The sequence below is a fragment of the Carassius gibelio genome, chromosome B22 (assembly GCF_023724105.1).
Source record: "Carassius gibelio isolate Cgi1373 ecotype wild population from Czech Republic chromosome B22, carGib1.2-hapl.c, whole genome shotgun sequence".
Taxonomy (NCBI): domain Eukaryota; kingdom Metazoa; phylum Chordata; class Actinopteri; order Cypriniformes; family Cyprinidae; genus Carassius; species Carassius gibelio.
The window spans coordinates 7,348,399-7,369,422 of NC_068417.1; the positions used below are offsets into that span (position 1 = coordinate 7,348,399).

At 39.2% G+C, this 21,024-nt stretch overlaps 2 protein-coding genes across 2 annotated transcripts in view; one reads left to right on the forward strand and one right to left on the reverse strand.

Annotated features, from left to right (window-relative positions):
* LOC127987724 (gastrula zinc finger protein XlCGF49.1-like) overlaps positions 1–21,024 on the reverse strand; it is a 198,857-nt gene that overhangs the window by 32,222 nt on the left and 145,611 nt on the right. The window lies entirely within an intron of this gene.
* Positions 539–20,105, forward strand: LOC127987731 (zinc finger protein 239-like). The gene is made up of 5 exons (XM_052590125.1): positions 539–553; positions 4,482–4,729; positions 16,560–17,420; positions 19,431–19,448; positions 19,936–20,105. The coding sequence occupies exons 2-5, from the start codon at positions 4,681–4,683 to the stop codon at positions 20,061–20,063; spliced, it is 1,056 nt and encodes a 351-aa protein (XP_052446085.1). The 5' UTR covers positions 539–553; positions 4,482–4,680; the 3' UTR covers positions 20,064–20,105.

The following is a 21,024-nucleotide window of genomic DNA, read 5'->3' on the forward strand; positions in this document are numbered from 1 at the left end:
GTAATTATTAATTGTGATAGGTATAAGGAGGAAAGGTTGAGGCTGAAAGAAAGGTTAAGTAAAGAAAAAATTAGATTTGAAATGAATTACATTTTACAACTGAATTCAGGGCATGTGGGGTATAGTGCAATATTTGATTATTTGAATAAAACAGGGCTCATTAGGAAGATATGAATTTAGTTGTCTTAAAATATTGGAGTTAATAATATGTGAATGGTAAGGTATTAAAATTAATATTTTTATTAGATATTAGATATTAATGTTTTTTTTTTTTTTGGATTTATATATTTATGTATTTATCTATTTCTTTATTTAAAGAGTAGTGAGTGAAGGCTATTAGGATCCACACTCCATTTCAGAAGGTGGCGGTAATGCGCACTTAAAAGTTGTTTGCCAACCGCCAATTTAAAAAAGAAGAAGAAGAAGACTGCACAACAGCAAGGTATTGTAGGTGGCGCTATACATTTAGATTGTTATGCGCCAAAAAACTCAAGAAGAAGAGGGCGTCGTGACTATTCGTCATTCAGTCAGCGCGCGTGTTTGGTCTTCTGAGGTAAATTGGTCAGTTCAGACAATTCGCTTATTTGTAAAGATATGAAACACTCCGTTTGTTTTTATCAACATCATATGAGGTTATTTCTATATAGCTTTCCTAAAACACATGTGCCTGTTCTGGCGTCTGCAGACTGATTAAGTTGAAAGGAACATTACAGTTCACTAAAGTCATGCAGACATGAACAATTTCGTGTTTTTTTATAATTATTTTTTTTACAGGTATAATACATTTTTTAGAGTTATAACGTTAGCGTTATTGAATGTGGAACGTTGATCATTGATCTGCGATTGCGTGCTTAATATTGTTATGCATATATTATCGTGCTTAGAACATCTAAATGCTGACATATTTATAATAATGTAGCTTTGCAGCACGCTTTGTTTCTATTTTTTCTGTTGAGATGCTTGTGCATCCCCCCCCAAATTATCATGGATTAAACTCGTTGCTTTCTTTTTTTGGGGGGTGGGCCTTTATCACTCATTTTACAATTTATTTTTCCTTTTTTATTTTTCTTTTTATAATGGAATCTCTTTTGTACCTGATTTTACAAGCATAAGCATGGAAAAATAAATCACAAAAACATGTTAATAATAAAAAAAAATCAACATTATTTAAACAAAAGATAAAAATAAAATCAGTGCCATTCTTTATACTTCTATATTCTTTAATCCTCTCTAACTGTATTTAGTTACCAATTTTAGTACAATTGAACCCGTCTTTCATACACCAGCACATTCAAGTGTTCTTACAAGTGGTGACTTTTTATTTTCAAAATACAGAGACCGTGTGTTAAAAGCACATTTCAAGTTCATATTCACAGTGTCCCAAAATTGCACATTTGAGTACAGTTCGTTGATCTTAAGTTGTTAAGTGTTTAAGTATTTAAGGTAAGTATCTTTGGCCCGGTTTCATACTAGTTTAAGCCTCGTCTGTGAAACCAGGGAATTAAGTTTTAACTTTGATCTTTAAGTTTAAGCAGTACTATAGAATCGTTTTTAGTATATTAAATACTAAATTAGCACACAAAAATCGACCACACCATTGTGCCTTGTCTTCATTGGCAACACGCACAATTTGTGTTGATTACAAGTGATGTCTCAGGTAGTGCAGGTGGCGAATGCAAGTATTATTGTAATCTTTTAACTTATCTTCACCACTTGGCTATTGTTGTAAAATGTTGAGAGATTAATAATAATAATAATAAAAATGTTGGATGTGACATGACTGTTTACACCTGGTACCTTCATGTGCTTTCTTTGATCGGATAGGTATCCTTATCCAATCATGAAAAGAAAGAGTGTAATACTCTCCGAAACACTTTCTGGACTGATTTAAATCTGATTGCTTAAACCACTTCGGGAAGTGGTCTGGTTCCAGACAAAACTGGACAAGTGTAAATTCATCTGGTTGTGAAACCAAGTATGTAAATTGGAAATGTTAAAATAAACATGTTAGAACTTGGTATAATGCTATGATATGTTATATTTTGATATGACAGTGCTAATACAAACCATATCACAGCGGATGAGTATTTGAATATCTCTTCAGTAAACTAAAGTGCAAACTACTGCAAATATTGTTCTGTTGTGCAAATGTACTGCTATTGTGACAGTACAAGATATACCTGTTTATTTCTGTTTGTTTCATTCTTTTTTTTTAATACTTACATTCCTTATATTTATTTTGTTGTTGTTGTTTTTTACATTTAAGCTTTTTTGTCTAGCCTATATATTAATGATAGAGCAGGTAAATGAAGGAATAAAATATGCAAATAAAATTAATAAAAATATAAAAGAGGCAAAATGGAAATATATTTATAAATATAAGTATGCAAGTTTGTAATTAATTTACTTAACCCTTTAGGTGCCAGATGTTTTTTCCCAAAACTTTCAATTTTGACATCTTCATTTCAAAAGGCTATATCTTAAAAGTAATAAAAGATAGAGACTTTTCTGTAAATTATAGAAATATTAAGGATGACCCAAAGTTTATGTAGGGATTACAATTTCCCATCTAATTTGCATATTATGACGTCATATAGTGGCGGCCATCTTGGATTATAGAATTTTCATGAAAAGTCATGTTTAAATGATAAAATGCAGCACTCCTTTCCCCCAAAGTGTCCCTCACCTTCTGTATGCTATATTGCACAATACTGAATGCTTAGGTAAATAGGAAGTAGTAAACAAACTGTGTAAATCATTACTAATAAATGGTAGAAACAAACCGAATGCATGTAGCGGTTGGCCTTTTGCTGTAGAGATTTTCAATTTATTACATACAGCAGGCACTCTGATTCCATGTATGAGGCACATATATATTATTCATATGACACACAAACACAAGTAGACAAGACCGGTTTAGTTCAAAAGCTATTCCCCGTGTCACATCGCCTCTGCTCCTGCTACGAGCAGTGCGGCCAGATCTGCCTCACGTGCGTGCCGAGAGTGCAAAGCTCAGACTACTGTCATTGTCATTGTGACTCCCCACCCTGCCTCCGCATTGCCTCCTAATTAGGGATGCACCGAATCCAGGATTCGGATTCGGCCGAATACTGGGCTTTTTGACGGGATTCGGTTTCGGCCGAATCGTAGGTTTTTTTTTTTCACCGAACCGAACCCTAGGCTTGTGCTACGCTGGTCGATGTCAGGTGGCCGTTGATTGCGTGAAGGTGTTTACATGAGGAGGAACAAGGCCGGACAGTTCGCTCCAAACTAAACTGTTCAGGAATCTTGAGCGGATGGAACGATTTATACCGTAGCCATACAGAGCCAGCCAGTCACATCGGGTGCTGACGGAGATAGATTGGAGATAAACGTTTTTAACTTAAAAAGCCTTTGATTCCTCTTAGAGAGGATCCTCTTCAGTGGTGGAAGACAAACCAGCAGCGATTTCCACTGCTGGCAAAAATCTACCTCTGTGCCCAGTGAAAGACTTTTCAGTACTGCTGGGGACATTCGTTCCCACACTCGCAACCGGCTGTCACCTGTTAATGCAGAGCGTCTTGTTGTTTTTTAAATGAAACTCTCATTTCATGTGAAAGATTAGTGGTTTTACGTTAATTTAATTATGATGCAGGAGGTGTGTGTGATCTTCCGTAATATTTTTCGTAATATTTGGCTACTGTCCTAATCGTAGCCTATCCTACAGTTATAAACGAAAACTAAACAGCCTCCTAATGTTTATTGAGTTAATGTTCAATAACATTAATTTCAGTTAAGTCACCAAACATATTCTGATTTTTAAAAAGAAAAACACTTTTCTTTTCTGCACTTTTATTGAAAGGTTTTAGTTGTTTACTTGGGTAAGCATAAGCTTGGTAATTGTCAAAGTTTTTCTCACTTCTCCTCCTGGCATAATGTTGCCTATTCTTTTTTTTTTTTTTTTTACAGATAAAATAAAATAAAATGAAAAATACATTGCTGTGGATGTTGTTTACTTCATTAATGTGTTTTACTGTTTTAATGGAATAAGGATGCGAGTAGCATTCTGTATTCGGTTTCGGATTCGGACTAATCTTAAACAGTGGATTCGGTATTAGGCCGAACCCCAAAAATATGGATTCGGTGCATCCCTACTCCTAACTGTCCTTGAATACTTCGACCTCGTCTAACATACCGTGTGGCATTAGACAAAGTCTCCACTACAAATACTGTTGCCGCGATTGCGGAGAGGCACACGGTCAGAGAACAAAGCTACGTGTCTTGCATGGTAAAAATCTCCATCCTCATTCCCCACAAGACTAACATGCCTGCTAACTTCGCGATGAACACTCCGACCCCAGGAAACATTGTTCGAGTAAACTTGACCGTGGCGTCTAGAGGGTTAAGTTATGTTGTTAAATAGCTACATAGATACACATAAATACTTAAAATATGTGAATTAGTGTAAAGTGTAAAAGTGGTTTATTATTTTATTTTGACAGATCTGCTCCTCTTACTGTACAGCGATCACAATCACACCTTCAGTGAAACTCCTCCCTCAACAAATCACACCTTCAGTGAAGCTCCTCCCACTGCAGTTCATCAATAAATGCTGGAATTTACCCATCAACCCACAAGTGAAGAGAAGCATCAAATCATCAGGAAGAAGTGAGACCGAGTTTATTGAAGAACAGAGAGAACATGAGAGATCCAGAACCCTGCAGAATCAAACACACTGAAGAACAAAAAGGTTGCTGTTTATTCTTCATCCTTCATCATGTTATAAAGTAGTTTGTCAGATTTTTTATTTTTAATAATACAAAAAAATCTATAGAGAGATCTGGGTAATAATATAGCTAAAGCAGCAAATTATAAGGGCACATTCTATAAACTTCTGGAGTTAAATTAATATATTTAATATTTAAAAAATAGTGTAATAATTAAGCACACACTGTTAATTATTTCCCTGTATTTTTAAACTAAGTTACTGGCAGCATGGTTGCCAGAAACTTTTACAGCAATGTACTGTGATGAAACCTTACAGTATGTAGAATGGTATACTGTATAACCATAATACAGTGACAGAATGGAGAAAAAACCTTGTGGGAAACCAGGCTCAGTCGGGGGGCCAGTTCTCCTCTGACCAGACGAAACCAGCTGTTTCCTGTGGTCTTGTCCCGGTGGTTGTCTTAGACAAGGTCTTTACAGAGGATCTGTATCTGGGGCTTATTATGTTGGCTTGGCAACAAGCCAACATACTGTTATGCTATTTAAACTTCTTCTTTTTCTTCTTATTATTTTTCTGACAGAAATTCTGAACGCAACTCCTCCTAGGGCTTTAAAGCCACAAGCCCCAAACTCGGCAGACACCTGCGGGATAGAGCGGTGGTGTGTGCTATATCTTTTCAGACTGATCAGACTTAAAGTTTTTTTTTTATTAATTTTTAAATGTCAAAATACATTACCCATAGACTTACATTGTCTGAGAAAAATTGCGCCCCTACAGTTGCAATGACATTTAGGGGCGGAGTCGGGTTTCGTTTCACTTTTAAACTGGTTAAAAATACTGCTGCTCAGCCCAGGCTGTCTACACGGAGCCGAGAACTAGCGAATTCATTCTTATTTAAGACCTTTTAAAAACGCGATTACACGCAATCCACACGTTAGAACACACCAAGAGCTAAATTCAGATGTTTCTGAACTGTTTAAAGTAATAACATTATATATTCGCGGCAGCCAACTGCTCGCGAGCTGGCGATGTATTTCCCTGAACACTTGAAGTCCACAGAGAATTTACAGCCTTTCGCATTAAAACACTGCAGCGAAACGGCACAAAACAATTATAATAATATATTATATGGTTTTAAAGTAGTTTTGGCCACTGTCACGCTGGTCTTAGCTGGTTTCTAACTGAATCATCATGCTGAACGTCACAGATGAGCTCGCGATGTATTTATCTGAACACTTGAAGTACACATTTACAGGCTTTCACATTAAAACACTGCAGCGAAACGGCACAAAACAATTAGAAGAATATATTACACATATGAAAATGAGTGTTTATATGTGCTTGTGAGATTTCTCTGTCAGGCTTAACGTCGCAGCAATTGCTCAGCGTTGCATAACATGGTAAAGCAGGGAGCTACACTGAGACCAAAAGGGTCGCATGCATCACTGATTATTTTTGTACCTACTTATGTGTTATGCTATGATTTAATATGACCATTTATTAAAACAGAAATGTGTATTTTAAGAATACGTTTTATAACGTGCTCCGAGCATTCAACACATCAAGTTGGCTTCAGCCCCGCGCTGCGGGAAACTGAACTGAGCAGCTGATGGCGCGTGTGAACGAGAGAGAGCCGCGCGTATCGCGGACAGGGACAGCAACACTGAACAGAGCTGTCGTTCAGGACGTTCACTTCCTCCTGGACCTGAACGAACAAATTCAAATCGCAGTTTAAATAAACAGAAAAAAGAGCGAAAAGCAAAAGAGCTCAATTCAGCAGCGCGGTGTTGTTCAGGGAGCAAGAAGAGACGCGTCTCAAAGTCTTCTTGCTTTTGTACCGACAACAAATACATACAAAATATGTCGAAATACCCGTGTTGGAAAGTGTGTTCGAATAAGTATGTGGTTATGTCTTAAGTGAAAGTAAAGATTTGCAAAAAAAAAATCGGATGTGTATCATCATAATGGATGCGTTTGTCTCTTAAAGGGACCGCGCCTAATTTACTAGCTCTGCTGTCAGAGTCTTTAATGTATGAAAATGAAAGTAAATCACTCACTGCTCTTGACTGAATTACCTTGTAGTACAAGAATTTATCCAAAGTCAATCCAAAAATAAGATAGAATTGTTTTACTAGTGGGTGCAGGCCACTAGTTCATTTATGTAAGTGAGTATGGCAAAATAGTGATCTGTGAAATATTATACCCACTAATTCTTCATACAGTAGGCTACCAGTGAAATTGATTTAAAAAAAATAATAATTAAGGACCTGCCCATGTTTTGCTTAAGTGTTTCTTTCTTTAATTGTTAATGGAACCTTTTCACACCACAGACTGAACCAAATTAAGCATTTCTTGCTTGGTAACTGTTCAACAAAGTATTGATAGTTGTGTAAATATTGTCATACTGACAGTCTGAAGTTTTGGTTGATTCCATTACATATCTTTTTATCAAAGTTATCCGAAATTATCAAGATGAATTTGTTCTGAGTTATTGTCATATATTATTACCAGTTTCTAAACTACAGCAAATAAACTGTGATTATGTGAGAAATGTTGAAGGTGTCTGAATACATTTTGGTTTGATTGTGTATTTTATCTTACAGTGAAGACTATGCAGTGCTATTTTACATTAACAAAAACAAACTTAAAAAAATGTAAACATTATGTAAATAGCACAAATAAATAAATAGAATGAACATACAGTACAAATTAAACAATTTTAAACAGTGTGTAACTGCATCATCTATACAAACCATTGTGCTTGGACCCCTTATGATCTCCTTGATTTAAAATGCATTGTTTCAGTAATCTTGTGTGTCGTTGCCCACAACGCGACGGTGGCAGGACTGTGAAATACATACACGAGAAAAATAGGCATGACTTATTTCACATCCAGCTAGACAACCCTGTCATAGCTGTTATCATAGCCCAGGCTTTTTATTAAAAAGAGAAAACAGCAAGGGAGCATGGAAAAAGACTGTTGCAGGTGTATTTTTTTATGGCATTATTATGTGTATTAATTTTGCAGCGGGGCAACTCAATGTTGGGCACACAAGTACTTTGGCTCTTTTGCTCCATGGCCAAGATGGCCAAGCCAACATCAAAGTTAGTTAACTAACTTTTAATTCTAGTTATAAAGTTGTTGTAGTTACTCCAAAAGGTAATTTAAAGTCATTGTTGTGTAAAGCATCAAACAGACATTACAAACATTTTGTTTCAGCAAGAAATATTTAGTTTGATAAAATGTATTACATATACTCTTTTGGACCACAAGGGTGAGGCAGATTATCACCATCAGACCGATTGGTGTGTGACATCAAAGTACTGCAAGACCTATTGAGAGCAGATGGCTCCTTTTTCTTTTAGTTCGTTCTCACTGGACTTTAATGTCATACACCGATCGGTCTGCATGCAGCGGCGATTCAAATCCAATGCACCTATGGCTAATGGTTCAACATGCCATATGATTGACCCAATTTGTAAAAAATGTGCATTAAGAAATTCTTCAGTACTTATCCTGCTTGATATGTCTGCTGCTTTTGACACGGTTAACCACCAGATCCTCCGATCAACCCTACTGGCAAAAGGCATCTCAGGAAACACACTTAAATGATTTGAGTATTACCTATCAGATAGGTCCTTCAAAGTATCTTGGAGAGGTGAGTTGTCCAAGTCACAACATCTAACTACTGGGGTGCCTCAGGGCTCAGTTCTTGGACTACTTCTCTTCTGTGTCTACATGGCATCATTAGGTTCTGTCATTCAGAAACATGGCTTTTCATACCATTGCTATGTTAATGACACTCAACTCTACCTCTCAATCCATCCTGATGATCCGACGGTAGCTATTCGCATCTCAGCTTGTCTAACAGACATTTCTTGCTGGATGATGGACCATCACCTTCAGCTCAACCTTGCCAAAACAGAACTTTTTGTGATTCCAGCAAACCCATCGTTTCATCACAATTTCACCATCAAGTTAGGCACATCAACCATAACTCCTTCAAAAACAGCTAGAAGCCTTGGAGTTATGATTGATGATCATCTGACTTTCACAGTGCTAAAACTGTCCGATCCTGCAGATTTGCTTTATTCAACATCAAGAAGATCAAGCCCTTTCTTTCGGAACATGCTGCACAACTACTTGTTCAAGCTCTTGTTCTGTCCAGGCTGCACTATTGCAATGCCCTCTTGGCAGGTCTTCCAGCCAGTTCTATCAAACCTTTACAATTACTACAGAACGCGGCAGCAAGATTATTTTTTAATGAGCCAAAAAGAATACACGTCACACCTCTGTTTATCAATTTGCACTGGCTTCCAATAGCTGCTCGCATAAAATTCAAGGCATTGATGTTTGCCTACAAAACTACCACTGGCTCTGCACCCATTTACCAAAATTTGTTACTTCAGACTTATGTGCCACTAGAAGCTTACGTCTTACGTACCACGCCCCCCCCCCACCAAGCGCCACATACCCCCCCATTTCTGGAGAGGAAGTCGGCCACAGCCATCTGAACACCCGGCCTGTGGATCACCTTGAACTTAGCTGTAGAGCCAGTCTTGTCAATTTGGGGACGCATCTGTCCATGCCCTAAGTGGAAGCCCAGATACTTTACTTCCACACGCCCAATCGCACACTTCTTTGGGTTGGCCGTGAGTCCAGCCCACCTCAGCGATCTCAGGACAGCACTCAGATGCTGCATATGCTGCTGCCAACTAAATATAATGATATCATCTAGGGTAGGCAGCTGCATATGCAGCATGGGGCCGTAGAATGTTATCCATGATGAACTGCTCCAGCACCACGAGGTCGATGAGGTGTTCCATGTCACTTCCATCACGCCATCGCGAAGGGCCGACCGGATTGCCCCAGGTCCAGGGAACGGAACCGCAAATCTGCTCTAGCTCATGTATGCAGCATTTTTGTTAGATCATATTTAAAATGCAGTAGTTTTCACTCATTTTGAATGAAAATGGCACAAAGCCTTATTTTGTTATGAATATATTATATTTATTTTGTGTTATTTATTTTATTTTATTTATTTTTGGCTTGTTAAATGTTAATCTTGGAGCTGCATTCTATATTAATTGTTGAGGTTTGATAGAACTGGCCGGAAGACTGGCCAAGAGAGCATTGCAATAGTCAAGTCTGGACAAAAAAAGTGTTTGTACAAGGGGTTGTGTAACATGTTCCAAAAGAAAGGGCCTGATTTTCCTAATGCTGTGTAAAACAGATCTACACAACAGGGCAGTTTTAGCAATGTGGTCTGAGAAATTCAGCTGATCATTAATCATAATGCCAGGATTTCGGGCTGTTTTTGAATGAGTTATTATATATGTGCCTAACTGGATGATAAAATTGTGATGAAGAGATGGGTTTGTTGAAACCACAAAGAGTTCAGTCTTGGCAAGGTTGAGTTGATTGTGATGGTGATGGTCCTTCATCCAGTAAGAAATGTCTGTTAGACATGCTGAGATACGAGCTGCTATAGTCAGATCATCAGGAAAGCAGTGATATGAAGAGCCATGTTTCTTAATAACGGAGACTAGTGATGCCATGTAGAATGAGAAGAGAAGTGGTCCAAGAACTGAGCCCTGAGGCATCTCAGTAGATATAGTTTGCGACATGGACAACTCTCAACTCTCAAACTTTTACAGCAATGTACTGTGATGAAACCTTACAGTATGTAGAATGGTATACTGTATAACCATAATACAGTGACAGAATGGAGAAAAAACCTTGTGGGAAACCAGGCTCAGTCGGGGGGCCAGTTCTCCTCTGACCAGACGAAACCAGCTGTTTCCTGTGGTCTTGTCCCGGTGGTTGTCTTAGACAAGGTCTTTACAGAGGATCTGTATCTGGGGCTTATTATAAAGTTGTTGTAGTTACTCCAAAAGGTAATTTAAAGTCATTGTTGTGTAAAGCATCAAACAGACATTACAAACATTTTGTTTCAGCAAGAAATATTTAGTTTGATAAAATGTATTACATATACTCTTTTGGACCACAAGGGTGAGGCAGATTATCACCATCAGACCGATTGGTGTGTGACATCAAAGTACTGCAAGACCTATTGAGAGCAGATGGCTCCTTTTTCTTTTAGTTCGTTCTCACTGGACTTTAATGTCATACACCGATCGGTCTGCATGCAGCGGCGATTCAAATCCAATGCACCTATGGCTAATGGTTCAACATGCCATATGATTGACCCAATTTGTAAAAAATGTGCATTAAGAAATTCTTCAGTACTTATCCTGCTTGATATGTCTGCTGCTTTTGACACGGTTAACCACCAGATCCTCCGATCAACCCTACTGGCAAAAGGCATCTCAGGAAACACACTTAAATGATTTGAGTATTACCTATCAGATAGGTCCTTCAAAGTATCTTGGAGAGGTGAGTTGTCCAAGTCACAACATCTAACTACTGGGGTGCCTCAGGGCTCAGTTCTTGGACTACTTCTCTTCTGTGTCTACATGGCATCATTAGGTTCTGTCATTCAGAAACATGGCTTTTCATACCATTGCTATGTTAATGACACTCAACTCTACCTCTCAATCCATCCTGATGATCCGACGGTAGCTATTCGCATCTCAGCTTGTCTAACAGACATTTCTTGCTGGATGATGGACCATCACCTTCAGCTCAACCTTGCCAAAACAGAACTTTTTGTGATTCCAGCAAACCCATCGTTTCATCACAATTTCACCATCAAGTTAGGCACATCAACCATAACTCCTTCAAAAACAGCTAGAAGCCTTGGAGTTATGATTGATGATCATCTGACTTTCACAGTGCTAAAACTGTCCGATCCTGCAGATTTGCTTTATTCAACATCAAGAAGATCAAGCCCTTTCTTTCGGAACATGCTGCACAACTACTTGTTCAAGCTCTTGTTCTGTCCAGGCTGCACTATTGCAATGCCCTCTTGGCAGGTCTTCCAGCCAGTTCTATCAAACCTTTACAATTACTACAGAACGCGGCAGCAAGATTATTTTTTAATGAGCCAAAAAGAATACACGTCACACCTCTGTTTATCAATTTGCACTGGCTTCCAATAGCTGCTCGCATAAAATTCAAGGCATTGATGTTTGCCTACAAAACTACCACTGGCTCTGCACCCATTTACCAAAATTTGTTACTTCAGACTTATGTGCCACTAGAAGCTTACGTCTTACGTACCACGCCCCCCCCCCACCAAGCGCCACATACCCCCCCATTTCTGGAGAGGAAGTCGGCCACAGCCATCTGAACACCCGGCCTGTGGATCACCTTGAACTTAGCTGTAGAGCCAGTCTTGTCAATTTGGGGACGCATCTGTCCATGCCCTAAGTGGAAGCCCAGATACTTTACTTCCACACGCCCAATCGCACACTTCTTTGGGTTGGCCGTGAGTCCAGCCCACCTCAGCGATCTCAGGACAGCACTCAGATGCTGCATATGCTGCTGCCAACTAAATATAATGATATCATCTAGGGTAGGCAGCTGCATATGCAGCATGGGGCCGTAGAATGTTATCCATGATGAACTGCTCCAGCACCACGAGGTCGATGAGGTGTTCCATGTCACTTCCATCACGCCATCGCGAAGGGCCGACCGGATTGCCCCAGGTCCAGGGAACGGAACCGCAAATCTGCTCTAGCTCATGTATGCAGCATTTTTGTTAGATCATATTTAAAATGCAGTAGTTTTCACTCATTTTGAATGAAAATGGCACAAAGCCTTATTTTGTTATGAATATATTATATTTATTTTGTGTTATTTATTTTATTTTATTTATTTTTGGCTTGTTAAATGTTAATCTTGGAGCTGCATTCTATATTAATTGTTGAGGTTTGATAGAACTGGCCGGAAGACTGGCCAAGAGAGCATTGCAATAGTCCAGTCTGGACAAAAAAAGTGTTTGTACAAGGGGTTGTGTAACATGTTCCAAAAGAAAGGGCCTGATTTTCCTAATGCTGTGTAAAACAGATCTACACAACAGGGCAGTTTTAGCAATGTGGTCTGAGAAATTCAGCTGATCATTAATCATAATGCCAGGATTTCGGGCTGTTTTTGAATGAGTTATTATATATGTGCCTAACTGGATGATAAAATTGTGATGAAGAGATGGGTTTGTTGAAACCACAAAGAGTTCAGTCTTGGCAAGGTTGAGTTGATTGTGATGGTGATGGTCCTTCATCCAGTAAGAAATGTCTGTTAGACATGCTGAGATACGAGCTGCTATAGTCAGATCATCAGGAAAGCAGTGATATGAAGAGCCATGTTTCTTAATAACGGAGACTAGTGATGCCATGTAGAATGAGAAGAGAAGTGGTCCAAGAACTGAGCCCTGAGGCATCTCAGTAGATATAGTTTGCGACATGGACAACTCTCCCCTCCAAGATACCTTGACAAACCTCTCTGAGAACAATCATCCATATTGTGCCAGAACACCCACCACACACAAGCTTATTGGTGGAGAGGAGAGAGAGAGAGTAAAGAAGCCAATCAGTATATGGCAATGATAAAGAGGCCATGATGATGGATTAAGGCCATTGGGAGTATTTGGCTAGGATGCTTGGGGTTACACCCCTACACTTTTTTTGAAGGACATCCTGGGATTTTTAATGACCACAGAGAGTCAGGACCTCGATTTAGTGGCTAAATTTTTCTTGAAAATAATTTTCTCATGCCTTAAGATAGCTTAACTGTAACTCTACACCCTTGCCTCATACTGATGGCTAACTTTGTGAGGTAAGATTATCTGTTTGGATCCCTTGACGTGATTGGTTATTGAATTTTGTTATGTAACAATAAAAGAGCTGTTTCACACCTAAATTTCTGTGACTGCCTTTGGGGAAAAATAGAATCAGAATCAGAATGAGCTTTATTGCCAGGTATGTTCACACATATGAGGAATTTGTTTTCGTGACAGAAGCTCCGCAGTGCAAAATAACAGCGACAGAACAAAAAACACAATAAGGAATAAAAAATACAAAAAAATACAAATAGGTGGGTAAGGAATGACAATATACAAATGACAATGTATGGCAGGTATATTACAATGAGCATTTGTATATGTACATGTATATTATGTGCAAAAAAAATAAGTGTACGTTAAGTATGTATGTTAGATAAATAAGTGTATGTGTATACACTTACACATGTAAAAGTCGTATGTGTATAAATAGTGTAGTGTGTTCCACAGTTATTATCAGCCGTTCATAAGATGTCCTGTGTCTGGTCGTTCTAGTGCTCAGTGCTCTGTAGCGTCGACCAGATGGCAACAGTTCAAAGAGGGAGTGTGCTGGATGTGAGGGGTCCAGAGTGATTTTGACAGCCCTTTTGCTCACTCTGGAAAAGTACAGTTCTTGAATAGATGGGAGAGTTGAACCGATGATTCGCTCAGCAGTCCGGACTACCCTCTGTAGTCTTCTGAGGTCAGATTTAGAAGCTGAGCTGAACCAGACAGTTACTGAAGTGCAGAGGATGGATTCGATGATGGTGGAGTAGAACTGTTTCAGCAGCTCCTGTGGCAGGTTAAACTTCCTCAGCTGGCTAAGGAAGTACAACCTCTGCTGGGCCTTTTTCACAATGGAATCAATGTGAATGTCCCACTTCAGGTCCTGAGAGATAGTGGTGCCCAGGAACCTGAATGAATCCACTGCAGTCACAGGGCTGTTCATGATGGTGAGTGGGGGGAGTGCAGGGGGGTTTCTCCCGAAGTCCACGATCATCTCCACTGTTCTGAGCGTGTTAAGCTCCAGGTTGTTGAGAGTGCACCAGACAGCCAGCTCTTTAACCTCCTGTCTGTAAGCAGACTCGTCACCATCCTGAATGAGGCCGATGAGTGTGGTGTCGTCTGCAAACTTCAGGAGCTTGACAGAGGGGTCCTTAGATGTGCAATCATTAGTGTACAGGGAGAAGAGCAGTTGGGAGAGAACGCAGCCCTGGGGAGCTCCGGTGCTGATTGTACGGGTGCTGGATGTGTATTTTCTCAGCCTCACTAGCTGCTGCCTGTCTGTCAGAAAGCTGTTGATCCACTGACAGATGGAGGTGGGCACGGAGAGCTGAGTTAATTTGGGCAAGAGGAGGTTGGGGATGATCGTGTTGAAGGCAGAGCTGAAGTCCACAAACAGGATCCTCACATAAGTCCCCGGTCTGTCTAGGTGTTGTAGCACATAATGCAGTCCAATGTTTACTGCATCGTCCACAGACCTGTTTGCTCTGTAGGCAAACTGAAGAGGATCCAGCAAGGGTCCAGTGATGTCCTTCAGGTGGGCCAGCACCAGTTTTTCAAATGACTTCATGACTACAGACGTTAGAGCCACAGGCCTGTAGTCATTTAGTCCTGTAATTTTGGATTTCTTTGGGATGGGGATGATGGTGAAGCGTTTGAAGCATGAAGGGACTTCGCACAGCTCCAGCGATCTGTTGAAGATCTGTGTGAAGATGGGGGCCAGCTGGTCAGCACAGGATTTCAGACAGGCTGGTGTAACACAATCTGGGCCTGGTGCTTTTTTCCTTCGCACCGCATCCTCGCTTATCTGAATTGCAGGTGTGGGGGAGAGGGGGTATGCAGGAGGTGTGAATGGTGAGAGCGCTTGATTGGAGAGGTGTTCAGTGCGGGTTGCAGGAGTTGTGAGTGGTGTGAACGGTTGTTTGGAGAGGCATTCAGGGCTGGTTGCAGGAGTTGTGAATGGTTAGAGCGGTTGATTGGATAGGTGATCAGGGCTGGTTGCAGGAGTTGTGGATGGTGTGAATGGTTGTGTGGGGAGGCGTTCAGGGCAGCTGATGGGTGTTCTTTCAAACCTGCAGTAAAACTCGTTCAGATCGTCTGCCAGTCGTTGATTCTCTACAGTGCTGGGGGGGGGGGTGTCTTGTTATTGGTGATCTTCTTTAGACTTTTCCATACTGATGCGTTGTCGTTTAAAGTGAACGGAGTCCTTATTTGTTCTGAATAATTCCTCTTTGCCACTTTGATCTCCTTTTCCAGTGTGTATTTAGCCTGTTTATACAGGACATTGTCCCCCTTCACGTAAGCATCTTCTTTGGCCTGACGGAGCTGTCTGAGTTTTGCAGTGAACCACGGTTTGTCATTGTTGTAAGTTAGCTGAGTCCTAGCAGGAATACACATATCCTCACAGAAACTGATATATGATGTTACGGTCTCTGTGAGTTCATCCAGATCGGTGGCAGCAGCTTCAAAAACACTCCAATCAGTGAGGTCAAAACAAGATTGTAAATCCTGCTCCGCTTCATTAGTCCATCTTTTTACAGTCCATAATACAGGTTTAGCTGATTTTAGTTTCTGCCTGTAGGTCGGTATAAGATGAACCAGAAGGTGATCAGAACGTCCCAAAGCTCCTCGTGGAACAGAGTGAAATGCATCCTTTATTGTTGTGTAACAGTGATCCAATATATTACTGTCTCTTGTGGGACAAGTAACATGCTGTCTGCAGAGCACGTCACGGAGGCAGCCATTCTGTATCGGCGCCAGTGAGACAAGACAGCGATACAGTTTTGAGGGGAAAATACTCAGCAATGGTGTTGATTAATTGATAGTCACATGGTTTGTCTAAAAGCATATTAAAAACCCCACATAGACAAATAAACAGCATAAAAAATAGATTTTAACTACAGAGGGACTTTGTTATAAAGCTTCAAGTAGTTTCTCAGATTTTGATTTGTTGTAATAGAAAAAAATATATAGATCTGTGCAATAATATAGTTGGAGCAGTAAATCATATGAGCGCTTTCTATGAACTTGTGGAGTTGTGTTATAGACATAAGAGGAAGATCAATGTACCTAATTAATGGAAAGTCTCTGTGATTTACTGAACATTAAACATTTTACTTTAATTTCAGAGTTGACGGAAGAAAATGAGGAGAATGAAGAACTGTGTGAAGAGGAGAAACAACATGTCAAAACTGAAGAAAAACATTTGGATTGCTCTCAAACCAGACAGAAAGATTTAAAGAAAATAAGAGATGAGAAATCATTCACCTGCCCTCATTGTGGAAAAACATTTTTGTGGGCTTACAAGTGTTCACACTGCGACAAGAGATTCAGTCAGTCAGGAGACCTGAAATCACATGAGAGGATTCACACCGGAGAGAGACCTTACATGTGTAATCAGTGTGGTATGAGTTTCAAACTAAAAGCTCAACTTAAGGTGCACATGGGAGTTCACACTGGAGAGAAACCGTTCACATGTGATCAGTGCGGGAGGAGTTTTGCACAGTCAGCAAAGCTGAAGAAACACATGAGGATCCACACTGGAGAAAAACTGCATGAATGTGATCAATGCGGAAAAACATTTTTGTGGTATTCAGGACTGAGGAGTCACCTGAATGCCCATTTAAAGGAGAAACCTCATTCATGTTCTTTGTGTGGAAAGAAATTTTCACATCTGCAGAATTTAAAACATCATCAGAAGAGACACATGGCTGTGAGAGAATATATGTGCTTTGAGTGTGAAAAGACTTTTGTTACATCTACAGAACTGAAACGGCACGAGATGATCCACACTGGAGAGAAACCTTACATGTGTACACACTGTGACCAGAGATTCAATCACTCAGAAACACTGAAAAGACATGAGAAGATCCACACTGGAGAGAAACCTTACACATGTGATCAGTGTGGGAAGAGTTTTAGACATAAAGATCATCTTAAGGTGCACACAAGAGTTCATACGGGAGAGAAACCATACCATTGCAATGCATGTGAGAAGAGTTTCGCTCAATCAAGTTCTTTACACAAGCATACGAAAAACATTCACAGTAAATAGATTATCTTTAGATCTACCATTCTCAGGTCTGACACCACATCATGTTGTTCCAAACCTGTGAGACCTCCGTTTATCTTCGGAACACAGTTTAAGATATTTTAGATTTAGTCCGAGAGCTCTCAGTCCCTCCATTGAAGCTGTGTGTACGGTATACTGTCCATGTCCAGAAAGGGAAGAAAAACATCATCAAAGTAGTCCATGTGACATCAGAGGGTCAGTTAGAATGTTTTGAAGCATCGAAAAAACATTTTGGTCCAAAAATAGCAAAAACTACGACTTCATTCAGCATTGTCTTCTCTTCGATGTCTGTTGTGTGAGAGAGTTCAAAACAAAGCGGCTGGATATCCGGTTCGCGAACTAATCATTCAGTTCACCAAATCGAACTGAATCGTTTTAAACGGTTCACATCTCTAATACGCATTAATCCACAAATGACTTAAGATGTTAACTTTTTTAATGTGGCTGACACTCCCGCATGCACTCAAACAGTACACTGACTGAACTGCTGTGAAGAGAGAACTGAAGATGAACACAGAGCCGAGACAGATAAGAAGAATCAAGGAGCTGATGATACTGTGCATGTGTGATTCAGCGTGAAGCAGACCGACACACAGAGCGCCTGAACCGAACTGATTCTTTTGGTGATTGATTCTGAACTGATTCTGTGCTAGTGTTATGAGCGCAGGTAAATCGAAGGCCATTACGTCGAGGGCAAAATAACCAGTGAATCGTTTTCTTCAACCGGATTATTGAATCGAACTGTTCAAAAGAACTACTGGTGATCCGAAAACCGATGCAACCAGTTCTCGACTCGTGAACGAGTCAGTCTATTGTTCATTATCTGGCTCGGCTCTGTGTTCATCACAGCAGTTCTTCATAGCAGTTCAGTCAGTGTACTGTTTGAGTTGGTTAACTGACGCAGTGCTGCATTCACTGAAATTGATTTTCATTTTACCAATATGTCAAAATCTACCAAAAGTACTTCGTGGTTGTCTTCTATGCTATAAAGTTAGCAAAACCTCAGAGTCCAGTCTATTAGAGTCTTCCAGTCTTCATAATAGAAACATCTTGCGGCACGAATGTATCAATACAAATAAATATAACATCTCCAGTTATTTAGCTGAGCATCAATTGTACGTTAGTACAATAAGTTTAATTTAATAAGAGGACGATCTAGAGTTGAAATGTTTTATTTTTTATTATTTTTTTAATCAAGTGATTAAAGTGTTTGTTGTTGCTGCGATCAGTGGCCCGGATGCTGTGTACAGTCTGCACTGTATAAGGTCTGCACTCGGACACGCGCTTCAATCCGTTGTGGAGACCAGACGGTCTATTCGTTCCGGTGAAATTACTAAACATAAATATACACAAACGTATCCCTGTCTGATATACAACAACTGATAAACATAATCAGTTTTGATAAATACATTTAAAAAAACATACGTGTGTGGTTTAAAACCCAAACCCGGACCTCTGACACGCTAGGCAAAAGTTCTACCACTGAAACATTTGAGCTGACAAAGATATATTGTAGCTTGATATTCACTATAGGAAGAAAGTGCAGCATAAAAAATAGCATATTTTAGCATTAAAATCTCTTACACATTTATGGTGATCTGAGAGGGCGGGGGAGTCCAGTTAATGGGGCGTAATTCATTAGCTTTAATGAGAATTTTATATTTTATAGGCCTACATTAAAGTGTATTTTGTTTTTTATATTTTACATTTATTTCTTGAATGCTACTATAACATCAACTGTAGCTGAAAAGAATAAACCACTATATATTTAATTTGTATATTATGTTGTTTATATTCTTTGTTTTTATATTTTTAATAACAGATTGGTTACCTGAGTACATATGTATAAAGTACAGTCACACTGTATGATTGTGAATTTTAATTGCTGTTTTTAACAGAGATTTTTGTCTTTTCTGTTCTTTTACAGATCACTATTGCACACCAAGTAAGCAAAACAACATTTTTGATTTCATTTTATTTTATTTCTGCAAACAACTTGCACCACTTGCAATTGGTTTTCCAGCCCAAAACCTCGTCAAAAACTGAATGCAATGGTTTTTGTCTGATTATTTTGTCAAAACATCTTTTGTCTATGGTAACTCTAATCTACATTAACTATTTAATTAGTATCCAGTTATTTATATTAAATTTGTGGAGTTAACAACTACTTCTGAACTAATAAAATAATAAACATACATTTTTTTGAGTCAATTGGCCTCATACATTTTCCTTATGAAAGAGGTCACTGCAAGCTAATCCTTTTTGCCTCCCTTTAATTCGAATACATCCATGAACAGGCAGTTTTGAAAAGTGCTTTGAATATAGGGGAAATATGATCTAGCCTACAACACTACTGAATTTGTTCAAGTATATGTTCTGTTTAACTTAAATGCTATATTTTTTTTGCATTGTGATTTTATCTTTTGTTTTAGATACTCTTACTCAGCAGATGGGGACAGCTACCCTCACCCAATTTTCACCCAAAAGTGGCTGCGCTATGCGCCAGACAGGAGGGACTGGACGACAACTTATGCAGGCATCAGATGACAATGAAGTGTAAATAAAGAGTAGAGAGGCTAATAAACATTAATTTGATTTTAAATTGTGTGGTGTGTTCTGTGTTTTATACAAGATTTTAAACGTTCCATTAATTTTTAACATCCTGGCTGTAGATAAAGCAGGCTATTTAATTTATGGCATTACATTTAAAATTAACATTTTAAAACGATTGAAATTCCATTGAAATCACGTTGATCCTTGGTTCAGTTGAAATTTCAACATTGTTTCAATATTGAATCAGGGTGCAAAATGATGTTGAATCAACATCAGAGTTCGATGTTGATTCAATTACTTAATGTTGACAACGGGATGTTGATTCAGCATAGTTTCAATGACTGTTTGCTATCTGGGATGTCTCTCTTTGTTAACACACCTGATTCAGATAATCAGCTCGTTAGAAGTGAGCTATGTGCGTGAACTGTGTTCTGATTGACATGGTCTCTACAGATTGTTTACTGCTCCTTACTCCCTGAGCAGGGGAAATCTGTTGAAGTTTGCTTCACTTCAGAACATTCATTCACGGATTTGCGTTGCACAACGTCCGTCTGCACACATGGACAAGTGTGGCATCATATACCTCTGTAAATCAATACAATTTACATTCACGTCTCGCACACTTCAACAGTGGGGCGCGAGGACTGGAATTGAGAACTGCTGCACTAGTACATTCAAGTGCTCTTAGAAGTGGTGATAATTTTATTTTATCCGTGTGTTAAAAGCTAATTTTAGTTCATATTCATTGTGTCCCAATATTGCACAGTTGAGAACACTTAGTTAATCTTAAGTTATTAAGTATCTAAGTATTTAGATAAGTATATTTTGCCCGGTTTCACAAATGGGATTTAGCTTAAGCCAGGACACATCCTCAGTTAGATTAAGATATTTTAACAGGGATGCAACGATACCGTTTTTTCATATCCGATCTGATACTGAAAATTCTGAGTATCTACCGATAACGATCC